The sequence below is a fragment of the Macaca mulatta genome, chromosome 9 (genome assembly GCF_049350105.2).
Source record: "Macaca mulatta isolate MMU2019108-1 chromosome 9, T2T-MMU8v2.0, whole genome shotgun sequence".
In the NCBI taxonomy this organism is placed as follows: Eukaryota; Metazoa; Chordata; class Mammalia; order Primates; family Cercopithecidae; genus Macaca; species Macaca mulatta.
Window position 1 is genome coordinate 23,819,779 of NC_133414.1, and position 14,278 is coordinate 23,834,056.

Consider the following 14,278-nt stretch of genomic DNA (forward strand, 5'->3'; position numbering starts at 1 on the left):
AGATGTTACTGTAAAAGTTTTCTTTTTGTTCTATTTCAAATGTTTCTGCATATAATACTATAAAAGAATACTGGTAATATTTGCTTTTGTGTATAACTGGGATACGTTTTTAAAGAAAAGATTTAATGATATCTAATTGACTAGACTGGTGTAAATTAAAGTGTAGAAAGTCAAGGGGTACTTTGTTATAGTTTGAATTCTGTCATTACCTTTCTTGTAATCTTAGACTAAAACAGCATCATTAAAACAGAAATAGCAGTTTACTCTTTTGCAGATTTTACAGTAAGGCAAAGTTAATAGAGCTGGAATATCCAGTATAATGACCACAATACAAATACTATTGGTATCTCTCTTCCCACCTCCTCAGTTTTCAATATGTGTTATTTAACAATTATCAATGAAAAATGTATGAAGTATATAACCTTGCTTCACCATTCATTAGTTGTGTGACAACCTTTCTTAGCTTCCATTTTCTTATCTGTAAAATAGACATAATAGTAGGGCCTGCTTCATAGTTTTGTTATAAAAGCTAAATGAATTATTATAGAAAAAAGTCCTTAGAACAGTGCTTATATATAATAAGTCCTTGATAAATATAAGCTACTTTTACTTTGTTGCTGTTGTGGTGATGATGATGATATACCTACTATGCATTCAACCCTTGGATGAATATGATGAGCACTAGTAATATGCTTCCTCATCTCCAAGACATTTATTTGGAGGTAATATGCAGGCGAGGCCTTGAAATGAGCCTTGAAAGATAAGATTTGCAAAGTCTGGGGGGAGCCCTATCTTTTTTGTGCTAGACATCTTAGCATAGTCTACAACCTTTCTCTGCATGCCTCATGATAACCCTATCAGGTAATATAGACAGGACTTGCTGAATCAGGGATTGTTACCTAAATCCAAAGCCTTTCTTATTTCCATGCTGTACTGCATGTTTAATAATTATAGCTTGTATTATTCTGTGTCTTGGCCAGTTAGGTACTTCTAAATTTCCATTAGTTTTTAGTGAATAGTTTTGTTTTTACTAATTTTTCCCTTTATTTTTACTGTCTGCATATATGCTGAATTGTATTTTTGCTTTTTAATTTTAATTTTTCTGATTTCTATTCTTTCATAATTTAACTCAGGTGTAATGTCTTTGCTGAGAACTCTTCTTCTGGATGTGGTCCCAACAATTCAACAGACTGCTGCTTTGGCTCTTGGGAGACTGGCCAATTATAATGATGACCTAGCAGAAGCTGTTGTGAAGTGCGACATTCTTCCACAGCTTGTTTATTCATTGGCAGAACAGAATGTAAGAATTTTAAAAAACTAGTTATAAGTTTTTTGTTTTAGATCTTTAAAAATGTGACAGTTTGGATACAGTTGCAAGCCTGTAGGCATCAGAATTATTAGGGGGTTAACAAAATCTCCAATTCTCTGAGCTGCATGTAATCGTATTTTTAGGGTATTTTGCTTTGGTGCCAATAACCACCATTTATCTATTATTGATAATATAAAGAGAAAACAGATTTTTAAGGGGGGAATTATACATAAAGCAGTATTTCTATATATGGTAGTTTTAAACAATGCTATCGGATCTGTCTTAGGGAAGTATGTAGACCCTAGGCAAATAGTTGATCTCAGCAATCCTTATATGCTGGTGAAACCAAGTTAAGGGAAATAGTGAGAGACAGCCTTGAGGCAAGGGCTAGAGAAGCAACCAAAAAGAGGAAGAGAATAAGTATGTGTAATGGAAGGTTTGAGAAATCTTTTTTTACCAAGTTATAGGCATGTCAACTCTGTTAAGCACTACCTAAAAGTGCCCCATTTTTCCCCCTCCTATCTGGTACCACTTTCTATTTCTATACAGTGCCAGCTATTTGGTTTCCACAGTAGTTAAGGACCACTTGTAGGTAGGTTTTGGACTGTTCATTCTATTCTGTTAGTTTATCATAACCTAGGGATAGAGCTTTCTTGACATATCTTTGGGATTAAATTCGTATTTGTGTAACAAAAAGACAAGCCAATTGAAAAATAGGCAAAGGAATTAAATAGACATTTCTCCGAAGAATATGTACAAACTAATGGTCCACAGCATTAGTCATTAAGAAATGCAAATCAAAACCACAATGAGGTATCACTTCATACCTTCTAGGGTGGCCATAATAAAAAATAAAAAGAAAATAACAAGTGTTGGTGAAGACATGGAGAAATTGGAACTTTCATACATTGCTGGTAGGAATGTAAAATGGGGGCAACCACTGTGAAAACACTTTGGCAGGTCCACAGTCAGTGAAACATTTTTACCACGTGGCTCAGCAATTCTATTCCTAGTTATATATCCAAAAGAATTGAAAACAGATGCTTCAGTAAAGCCTGCACACAAATGTTCATAGCAGCAGCATCCACAATAGCCAAAAGGTGAAAGCAACCTAAATCAATCAACAGATGAATGGGTAAACAAAATGTTGTGTATCCATATGATGGATTATTAGTCACAAAAGGAATAAAGTACTGATAAATGCTACACCACGGATGACCCATAAAAACATTATGCTAAGTGCAAGAAGCCAGACACAAAAGGCCACAGATTGTATGGTTCCATTTATATGAACTATCCAGAATATGCAAATCCATAGAGACAGAAGCAGATTAGTGGTTGCCAGGGGCTGGAAGGAGAAGGGAATGGGAAGTGACTGCTTTATTTGTAAGAAGTTTCTTGTTGGGGTGATGATAATAGTCTAGAACTAGACAGTGGTGATGGTTGCACAACATTGTGAATGCACTAAATGCCACTAACTTGTATACTTTAAAATGGTTAAAATGGTAAATTTTATGTTATGTGTATTTTGCCAGAATAAAAATAAATCCTAATGGTGCAGAAATTTGCCTTATGTTTATAGATCAGAGAGTCACTTAACTAATGCCTGTTACAGCTCTACAAGGAGTCACAGAAATTTTATTTTTCTTGTGGGTATTCCTTCTATCATCAAATACTGTTGGACTTTCTTCCTCTTGGACTCTTAGCTCTTTCTTTTGAGAGCAGAGTCTGTATTCTGGTATCCCACGTAGAAGATTTTTAGTAGAAGTTTTCTAAGTTGAATGAATGTTAATTAGTTGTAGAGAGACAAAACACTAGAGCAGAAAAGTGAGGAGGCAGTGAAAACACGAAGCCTTTGCACCAGCTTCTGTCTCCCTCACCTTCCAGCCTTTAAGTCATTTCTCACAGGAGATTTAATCTCTTCTTTATGAGGTACAAAGTCCTGTGGTTTTGCTTTTTTTTTTTTTTTGGCCTTTCTTTTGATGAGGAATGGAAGAGAAGAGTGTTAGGAATTTGGGGGAAGTGAAAATTAGGAGAAAGAGGGAATGAGATCAGAAAGTGTGAGTTATAGGCACTGTAATTAATAGTGACTATTGATACCCATAAATGGTCTGTAAATTTGATAATTCTGCACTATAAAAAGTCAAATTAGCTAAAGTAAAGTAATGAAAATAAATGTATCACCATTTTTCCCCCCACATTTGTAAGAAAATAATCTATGGAAACCTACTTCAAAGCTCTACAGTAATATTTAGAGTAAATTAGTAGAAATTTGGTTACTTATATAATTTAAGAAACTAAAGAAAATATGTCAAATCAAAAACATCAGTACTAACATAGCATGTTTCTTATATTAGCAACATATACTGATTTTTAAGGTATACTATGTTTAAGATATACTCGATGTATTTTTTTCTCCTGTAATTTTCATTGTATCAATATTATAGTCTAAGTGAATAGAATGCTTTCAAAACAGGTGCTGTAGTCAACTAGTCACTTTTTAGTAGTCACTGTGAAGAAATAGAAACTTAGAATGTAAAATAGGGGATTAAGTGGGTTTTATTAATAACAGAAAGAGGAGACCATCACTGTGTCATTATGCTAAGCATAAAACCATAGTGAGTGTCACAGCCACATATTTCCTATATATTTAATTTTTTTAGCGATGTGAAGAGAAACATGTTAGTCTTGTGTTTTAGTTTTATTTACTCATTCCTTAGTCAGACACAATGTGTCTATAGGAAATATAAATATGAAGCAGTATTTAAAATTTACAAAATGGTAAGTAATTTGCTTTTATCTTAAAATAAAAAGCATTTCTAGAGAAAATAACTTATATCCCATTGTTTGGCTGATTTATTTGCCAGGAAAAGTTTTAAAATATGTCATTAATGTTTTGCCTTTATGTTTATTTGATGATTGTAAGCACATTTTGGGACATGGTTGTTACTTCAGAATAATTGGGGACACCAGAAAGATTAGTTGAGGTCATGAAAGGCCTACCATGCTTAAAGACTGAGGGCAAGTAAAGGAAATGAATTGGTCAGTTGACAGTGAGCTTAGTTGCACATGCTAACAATCTAAGAGTTCCCAAGGGTCAAACAATACATTTTGGTGTAATGCAGATACATAAAATCTCATTATTTTATGAATTTGTGGAAAGTATGTTTATAATTTTATACAATTTCCAAATGCATGCTTCAGGATAAAACATTTGAAATACAATGTTAAACATACCTTGTTTTCAGTTTAGTTACTGAACAGAAGCAATGAGGGCACATCAAATAATCAAAATTATTTTGCAGGATGTTTTTCATCTTTTATATTCAAAAGCTGTTGAGCTTTATTTACATTAATGTTATTTTTATGCTAGTTTTGGTCTATTTTAGATTTTGGTTTTCTAAGTACTCAATTCATTTTGAGTTTTGTCTGTTTGACCCTTGTAGCGCTTCTACAAGAAAGCAGCTGCCTTTGTGTTACGAGCGGTTGGTAAACATTCTCCCCAGCTAGCTCAGGCAATAGTTGATTGTGGAGCACTGGATACACTGGTCATATGCTTGGAAGATTTTGACCCTGGAGTCAAGGAGGCTGCAGCCTGGGCACTTAGATATATTGCAAGACATAATGCAGGTAATTTAAAATATGCATGAGCATATTTTAAAATAGGATTATTACAATTCAGATTTATTAGGTAAATCCAGTTTTGCTTAGTAAAACATAGATGGGGTTTTAATGATGTTTCTGTATGTGATGAGAAGTACATTTTGAAAGATGGCCAAGTTGTTTGGATCATATATTCACAAACAAACAGAAAAACCCTATATATTTCAGTCTTTATCTCACAGAAGGGAAATTTGAAGAGGTGGAGAAAAGGAGAGAGGGGTGGCAGGGGATGGGAGAGTGGGCTTGAGTCTCAAAGGCCTTGGTAAATTGGTTCAGTTATTAGGTTGGTGCAAAAGTGTTTTTGCCATTAATGGCAAAATCCCCAATTACTTTTCCACCAACCTAATAAAAAATTATTTTAGTTAATCACCCTCTTGGGGTCATTTGGTCTTCCTGCCCATTCATGATAGGGAGTTCCAAACCAACCAGAAGACGTATCACGAGTGAGTGATGTTGAGGAGATATGGACATAACTTTCTGGAAAATATTGGTATTCAACTCATACTGGGCAGGAAGAAGAGAAGGAGCATGTTCTCCTATAAACTGACAGCTCAGTGGGGTCATAAAGAAGGGACCTGGGCCTCTTGTGAGAGGATTGTGTCGATGCACCCAATTGGTAAAAAGTACATGAGGAACATAATTTTCCCCATCACTTTACAGAAGTTGCTTATGAACAAATAACATAAGATGAAAATACAGTTTTAAAATAAACATATGTAAAAATGATCAACTTTGCTAGTAATCAACAAATTGTATATAAAAACATCAATTAAGATCTTTTTAACCTGTTATATGAGTGGGGGGTGGTGGCAGAAGAGTAAAGCAGCAATATAGCCAGGTGATTAAGAGCACCGTGGCATTAGACAGGGTCTGAGTTTAGTTTAGATACTACCATTTAGTTGCTGTGTGACCTTGGACATGGCTTATAAACTTTCTGAGCCTTAGCTTCCTCATCTGCGGAAGAGGATGACTAATAGTGGTTACATTGGAGATTTGTTGTGAGGATGATGATGTGATACATGTAAAGCACTTAGATCAGTGCTTGGCATATGGAAATACTCAGTACATGTAACATATTAGTATTAATACTGAAGGTTAGAGTGGACAATATGACATGTGTGCACATTGGTGGAGGAACTACAAATTGTATAAACTGGTGGAGAGCAGTTTGACAAAACTATTAAAGTTGTGAAATAGATCATGGCTACCCTAAAGAAGCCTGCTTTGAGAATTCATCCTAAGGAAAGAATTCCACAGGGTGGGAAAGCTATATTCATGAAAATGTTATTATAGCATGATTTGTAAACACCTCAAATATTTGACAGAAATTTAGTGGATAAATTATGGAACTTAATGAAATCTCAGGCAACAAATTTAAAAGGTAATTATGAACCTACATGGTAACATGGAAAAGTGATTATAATGTTAAAAAAGATATAAAATTGTGTATTACAATTATAATAATGTAAAAATAAGTTTTTATGTGGATGTAATTACAAAAAAATCGTGTTTGTTTTCCTAAGGTGGTAAAATTAAGGAATTTTTTCTTCATGATCCAGATTTTCAGTGTGTGTCTATGTCTAAAATATTAGCTACTGTGCATTGAGTAATTAGTATATGCCTGGCTCTGTGCTGTGTGCTTCAGACTCATTATCTCATTTTGATTGCAGTTACCCTTGGGTAGGTATTACTCTCCCTGTTAAATGGAGAAATAAAGTGGACTTTAGAAAGGATATCCAAAATTATATTAATGATGGAACTGGAATTTGAGTCTGTCTGACTCCAAAGCCTATGTTAACTACTATACCATACAGCTTCACTAAATACTTCCTGAAACAGTATTGAAGAAAAACTTCAAAACAGAAACAGGAAGAGGCTCTCCTATGGTTATATTTAATTTGGTTCTTAAAATGGTGACATTATTACAGACAAAATAGAAATAAAACAGTATAAAGGCAAGTTGAAAAAGACAACTGTTGTCATGCTTAGAATTATTCAGAATTAAATTACAAATTATTATTTTCTTAAATCTAGATTTTGATTTTCCAAATATGTTTACCTTAAGACTGTTGTTTAGTACATGTTGATTGTGAAAACTACAGCAGGGTTTTAAATCAAAAACTAGTTATCATGGGGAACTACAAGAGTATATTTAGTAAGTTTTTTTTATGCCAGAGGGACACATTACAGATTGTAACATGAGCGTTGGAAAAGAGCTTTGAGGGACAACTGTATAGATACTCTCTGAAGCAGGTGCCCCATAGATAACATTTCCACTCCTTCGTTTTGTTGAGTCTGGGGCAAAATGATTATAGTTCATAAACAGGATCTGTCTTAGGGGTCCCATTCCAAATTCTTGCTATATTCTGGCTCCCACATGGAATTTCCACTGGAATTTCAATATTTCACAGTAGTTAGGGGCCTGGGACCCAGAAGCTCCCAGAAGATATTATTGCATAGATTTCTCAGAAGGAAAGGGAATTGTTGCCTAGTAAATAATAAAAGTCATCACTCACATCCATATCAATGAAAATGGAGGATTTACCTCCAAATAACCTGATTTTTTTTTTTTTTTTTTTTTGAGACAGAGTCTTGCTCTGTCACCCAGGCTGGAGTGCAGTGGTGCGATCTCAGCTTACTGCAACCTCCGTCTCCCAGGTGCAAGGGATTCTCCTGCTTCAGCTTCCTGAGTAGCTGGGATTACAGGGGCGCCCCACCATGCCCGGCTAATTTTTGTATTTTTAGTAGAGACGGGGTTTCACCATGTTGGTCAGGCTGGTCTCGAACTCCTGACCTCATAATCTGCCTGCCTTGGCCTCCTAAAGTGCTGGATTACAGGCATGAACCACCACGTCTGGCTTTTGTTTTGTTTGTTTTTTGAAAATAACCTAATTTCTTTATGATTTCCTAAAAGCAAAATATATTGAGATTAATAAATATTAGTGGAAAACTGTTTGTTAGACAGTTTAAGAAATATAAACCTTAAATTGAGATGCAAAAGAAATAATGTGTACCTTTAAAGGCAATAGAAGGAAAAAGTTCTGTGTATAGGAAACACAATTAAAATAATTATAGAGAGAAGCCAATGGGCATTACCTGACTTTTCCTTATTTGAAAAATACAACTTCTAAAACTTATTTCTATGTATAGATTTTGAAGCATTTTACAGATAAACAAAGGGAACTTCAGGCTGACAACCAGAATGGTGGGTTTTTTTTTTTTTCCAACTGTGTACAAATCATATCATTACATTTTATGATTGAATCACCAGTTATTGAATACACATGGCAATGTTTACCTCTGACTTTGCAGATAAATAAGTGATTTCTTTCTAGTTTTTCCTGCTCCTTAGTGACAGCTGAGGTAAAATTCTTCTCAGATTGGCTTTCTCTTTTCTTACTTTTTGTAACCCTTTCCCACTCTGCAGAATTCTTCTTTTGTTTCCTCATTCACACAACTTTTTTTAGTCTATTGTTATAATTCTTCTCTTTTATTATTAGCTATTGTTGTTAATCTCTTACCATGCCCACTTTATACATTAAACTTTAAAAAGTTTGTATAAGTGTAAGGGGCACAAGTGCAGTTTTGTAAATAGATATATTGTATAGTTATTCTATTAACATATTTATTTATTCAACCAATATGAAATCTGTCACTGTTTCCAAGGAATAGTCTTGCTTTTGGAAAGGGTGCCTCGAGAGCCTGTGCCAGCTGGAAACGTGATAGGCAAGGAAGGAGGGATGGTGGGATTCCCCAGCCACTGGGCTTCCTCAGCTGATGGCTCATCTGCTGGAGGTGGGTGAGGGAGTCTGCTGCAGGAGGTCCCAGGCCTTCCTCCCCTGGTCCCCAGCAGCCTCCCTCAGGCATTGTGACTGAAGTCCTGCGGCTCTGTGGAGAGTGCTTCCAATGAATGGCCTTCTGTGGAGACAGGGGCCACAATGAGAGCACTTGGGACTGAGGTGAGAGCAGCAGCCTGGCTGCAAGTGTGCGGAAGTGTTTTGTGTGAATGGTCTTCCACATTTGGGCTCAAAAATGATTTTTAAATGTTTATTTTGGGAGCTTTAGCTAAAAAAAAAAAAAAAAAAAAGGTGTTTCTTTTTGGTAAACTTTGGCTTATCTCAAGCCTGGCAAAGAGGAATACATTTGATTAGACATTCTACAACTTTTAAATTATTGATATGATTGTCATGTAGATGATGAGACTGAAGTAGAGAGGTTAAAGGATTTATTCTGGTCACACAGCAGTTTATGCTGGAACTGCTTGGCAACTGCTCAGCACTTTCAGAGATTCTTGCATTTTACACTGTGAGGGAGGAAAGTGTACAAGATCTCATCATTCTTTTTTGGCTCCTTGTAATATCTGAAAGTCTTGCCAGATACCTCTGTTTCTAATCTCTGTTGGCTGCTTTCCACCTGGTTGACTCTTCCTTCTCTTGTGGACCTGATTTCTGTCCAGCTCTGTGGCAGTTGAGAGATGAACTTGCTGCGCCAGAGATGAGCAGTGCTTGCAGGGGCTGGCTGATGTGGACATGACGGAAACATTGAGTCGATTGTATCCTCTTTACTAGATAGATAATGTAAGCAAGGTCTCAAGATGAGCTGGCAGCCCGATTGTTTTCTATCATATATCAAATGATTAAATGATAAAATGAAAAGTTTAAAATTCAGAATTTTTGTGAATATTCTTCTCATGCCACCCATGTACAAATATCAATAGCTTAAATGTGCGGAACAGGCTTAGGAAGCAGCAATTAATTAAAAAATCTCACCTACTTATTTACGGTGAGAACACAAAATCTAGTCTTAGCAATTTTCAAAGTAATTAACTTTTAAAAAACCCAAATATTCGTGACAAATATCAGAGATAACAGCTAAGGACTTTGGTTTTTCTTAGAGGGAGAATGGATGGGGAGAAGGGACTAGAGCCTAGTAATTAAAAATTGTTTTAAAGGCCTGCAGACAGTCGTCTTTACTGACGCCTATAGATTTCGGTTGGTTCCAGTAACATATTTTGTTGCTTTATCTTTCTTTTTATATCTTTTTTTTTCTATTGTGGGGGTTGAGGAACACAAACATAGAGGCAAATGAGGTATGTGGGATAACATATATTATATATTTCATTTATTTTTATCCTAACACTTATTTTCACAAATATATTTGTATTTTTTTAGGTGCTAGTGAAAAAGGTATAAAGTGAAAATAAATATCCCTCTATGTTCTTTGGGCATCGAGAACAAATGTGCTAAACAAAAGAACATTTTAATTAATTATAACCTTGTTTTACTTGGTAGTTACCTAATTGGTTGGTTATTTTTAGGGTTCAGTTTGTGTGGTGCTGGTAAAAAAGTTGTGATTCTTTTGTATTTTTGTTTCTGTAATTTTTTTTTTTTTTTTTTTTTTTTTTTTTTTGAGATGGAGTCTTGCTCTGTCACCCAGGCTGGAGTGCAGTGGCATGATCTCGGCTCACTGCAAGCTCCACCTCCTGGGTTCACGCCATTCTCCTGCCTCAGCCTCCCGAGTAGCTGGGACTAGAGGTGCCCACCACCACGCCCGGCTAATTTTTTGTATTTTCAGTAGAGACGGGGTTTCACCGTTAGCCAGGATGGTCTTGATCTCCTGACCTTGTGATCCGCCCGCCTCAGCCTCCTGAAGTGCTGGGATTACAGGCTTGAGCCATGTGCCTGGCCCCTCTTGTAATATTTTTAGTTGGGAACTCTTGGCTAATAAAATCTTCTAATTTTTTTTTAAACTTAGAATCTGGAGCAACAAAATGTAATATATAAGCTCAGATTCCTAAGTTACTCATGCCTCTAACTTTTTATATGAGGCTAGCAATCCATTTATTTAACAGTGTCATCATCATGGTAATCATCAAAATGTACTTGAGGCATTTATGTCTGTGTTCCCATATCTTTCCAACTGTATAAAGTAAAATAAATTGACTAAGACCTCATGTGTGGGACTTTATAATCTAAGGCAGAAAAATTAATACAGATGAGCATGAAGGTCATCTAGACAAACATTGACACAAGGTACAATACTATATTAAAAAGCATATATAATGCATTGGGTGACTATACATTAGAGTAAATGAAAGATGAATTATAACTGGGCACAGTGGCACGTGCCTGTAATCCTAGTACTTTGGGAGGCTGAGATGGGAGGATCACTTGAGCCCAGGAATTCAAGACTGGTCTGTGAAACATAGTGAAACCCTGTCTGTAAAAATAAAATAAAATAAAATAAATTCACCAGATGTTGTGGTGTGCACCTGTGGTCTCAACTATTTGGGAGGCTGAAGTGGGAGGATCACTTGAGCCCAGGAGGTTGAGGCTGCAGTGAGCTATGATTGTGCCACTGAACTCCAACCTGGGCAACAGAGCGAGACCCTGTCTCAAAAAAAAAAAAAAAAGATGAATTACGAGTTACATTTTTTGTACAATGGCAAAAAGAGGAATCTTTACTTTCTCAAGAACTTTGTTACATCCAGATAACAACTGAACAGTCCTTGGCTTAGAAATACAGGAGGAAGTGATACATGCATTAGTAAGAGGAAGGAAAGTGCTTTGTCCTACAAAATACCTCCTCTACCTGATAACATCTACAATTCTTGTAGTTTAAATCTTTGTTTTTGGCTTTAATCAAATACCTGTGGGAGAAATGTCAAGTCTATGTGTGCTGAGTGGATAAAGAGAAGGATATTTTGTATACTGGTGGTTTGGAAATAAATCAAGTTTGAACAATGCACCATGACATGTTTCTCTATTGTTTCTTGAACTTAGTTTGTTTTCCAGTCACTGGCCTGTAAATCTGCCTAATGCATTTTTGATACTGGGGGGAGGAACCCACTTTTATTTACATTTGAATTTCTAGAAATACATGAAGCAAAATGTACTTGATTGAAATTTGAAAGTATTCCAGTTGAGCGTTTTACAAACGTCTACAAGAGAGTTTGCTATTAGAAACTCAGGACTTGGTTAGCATAAGAATTGTACCTTGAGATAAGACATGTTCATCATCTTATTTTCCCATAGATTTTTAAATCCACAGTCTACAGGAAAATAGGAGCTGTATTTTCATCATGTTAGCTGACTGATTTTGCACAGTTAATTTTTGGAGCTTGGTTTGCTCTTATCAGGGTTTTAGATGAATGAACCAGTTTGCTCTAAAAGTGTGGAATAAGTTAATTGCCTCAAAGGATTTTCTTTTTTCTTTTTTTTGAGACGGAGTTTTGCTCTTGTTGCCCAGGCTGGAGTGCAATGGCGCCATCTCAGCAACTTCCGCCCCCCTGGGTTCAAGCGATTCTCCTGCCTCAGCCTCCCGAGTAGCTGGGATTACAGGCGCCCACCACTACGCCTGGCTAATTTTTGCATTTTTAGTAGAGACGGGTTTTCACCATGTTGGCCAGGCTCGTCTTGAACTCCTGACATTGTGATCTGCCCTCCTCGGCCTCCCAAAGTCCTGGGATTATAGGTGTGAGCCACCATGCCCCGCCACCTCAAAGGATTTTCAAAGATAGGACCTCTAGCGTTTTTGGTGTCACTGTGCTATAACTAGCCATAGACCATTTCTCTAGATCCCCTTTGATCCCACACTACGGTGTTAGCAGTATGGTAGCCTCTATTCACCTGGGACTTTTGCACACTTGAACTGAGGCTAGTGCACATTAAGGAGCTACATTTTTTATTTTATTGCCATTTAATTAATGTAAAATTAAAAATTGATACTCAACTTATTTAAAAATTTGTAGGTATAATTGGAGCAACTTGGATATGTGAATCTACCTTTTCAACTGTAAACTTTTTGAAATTTAAATACTTACTGAGCATTTCTGATGAAAATGTAGTGGCTGAATTGAGAAATGCTGTAAGTGCAACATACACCCTAGATTCCAAGGCTTAGTGTGAAAAAATGTAAAATATCTCACTAAATGTTTAAAACATTGATTGCATGTTGAAATTATATTTCAGATATATTGTGTTAAAGTATATTAAAATTATTTTCACCTATTTCTTTTTACCTTTAAAGTGTGGCTAATTTTGAGTTTTAAATTACGTTATGTGGATAACATTTCTATTGGATAGCACATGAAATTATTGTGTCTATGCTTTGTAGATACTTGTTAAAAGGCAATGTGCTGGTAATCCTGTGGTCTTAAAAAGACGTGTGTTATTTTTGTTTATACATACACGTATACAAACATACATGTATACAAGTATACATACATGCATGTGTGTATACTTGTGGACATGTGTGTATGTGTGTGTATGACTGTAGTAGCCAGCCTCCCAGATCATATGTCCTGGTTTTCAGACCCTTGTTTAGACTTCTCCTGCATTATACCAGGGCTGGTCTGTGTGACCAGCAGAAGTCATGGTATGTCACTTCCTGAGAGCAGGTTATAAAAGATAAGAGGCCAGGCACAGTGGCTTATGCCTATAGTCCCAGCACTTTGAGAGGCCAAGGTGGGAGGATTGCCTAAGGCTGGGAGTTTGAGACCAGCCTGGGCAACATAGCGAGATCTCATCTCCAAAAAAAAAAAAAACAAAAAACAAAAAAATTAACTGAGTGTAGTGGTGTGCAGCTACTTGAGAGGATGAGGAGGGTCACTTGAGCCCAGGAGTTTCCGGGTGCAGTGAGCTATGATGGTGCCACTGCACTCTGTCCTGAGTGAGATCCTGCCTCTGGATAAAAAAAAGAAAAAAAAAATCAGTGCTTCTGTCTTGGGCACTGTATCTTTCTTGGGCCACTTGCTCTAGGGGAAGCTGGCTACCATGTTATGTGGACACTTACGCAGCCTATGGAAAGGTCCACATGGTGAAGAACTGAGGTTTCCAGCAGCCAGCAAGGAATGGAGGCTTCCCAGCAATGATGGGATTGAGCTAGAAGCAGATCCTCCCCAAGGTAGGCCTTCAGGTGACTGCCCCAGCTGACAATTGGACAGCAACTTTGTGATTCTGAGCTACAACCACCTAGCTAAGCTGCTCCTGAGTTCCTGACCCACAGAAACTCTGAAATAATAAGTGATGTTGTTTTAAGCTGCTCAGTTTGGGGTTGTGTGTTACATGACAATAGATAACTAATATGTAATCTGAATGCAAAAAAGGTTCATTATACTATATAATAGCAAACAACAAAACCAAACCAAACCAAAAATTAATTAAATGTCCTCAAGTGGGAAACTGGTTAAGTAAATGATGGCATATTTGCTCAGTGGGATATTAGGCAACTGTTAAAAATGTTGGATTAGCTGAATCCTCAGGAATAAAAGTAGCCAGTGGAAACCCATGAGGGTGTGAGAACCAC

The 14,278-nt window shown here is 36.5% G+C and overlaps 1 protein-coding gene across 2 annotated transcripts in view; it reads left to right on the forward strand.

The window, feature by feature from the left end:
- Window positions 1-14,278, forward strand: part of SPAG6 (sperm associated antigen 6) — a 65,990-nt gene that overhangs the window by 17,561 nt on the left and 34,151 nt on the right. For both annotated transcript variants that reach the window (XM_001097347.5, XM_001097245.5), the window contains exons 3-4: window positions 1,134-1,300; window positions 4,756-4,939. In XM_001097347.5, the coding sequence (XP_001097347.1) occupies window positions 1,134-1,300; window positions 4,756-4,939 (351 nt within the window). The remainder of the gene's footprint in view (window positions 1-1,133; window positions 1,301-4,755; window positions 4,940-14,278) is intronic.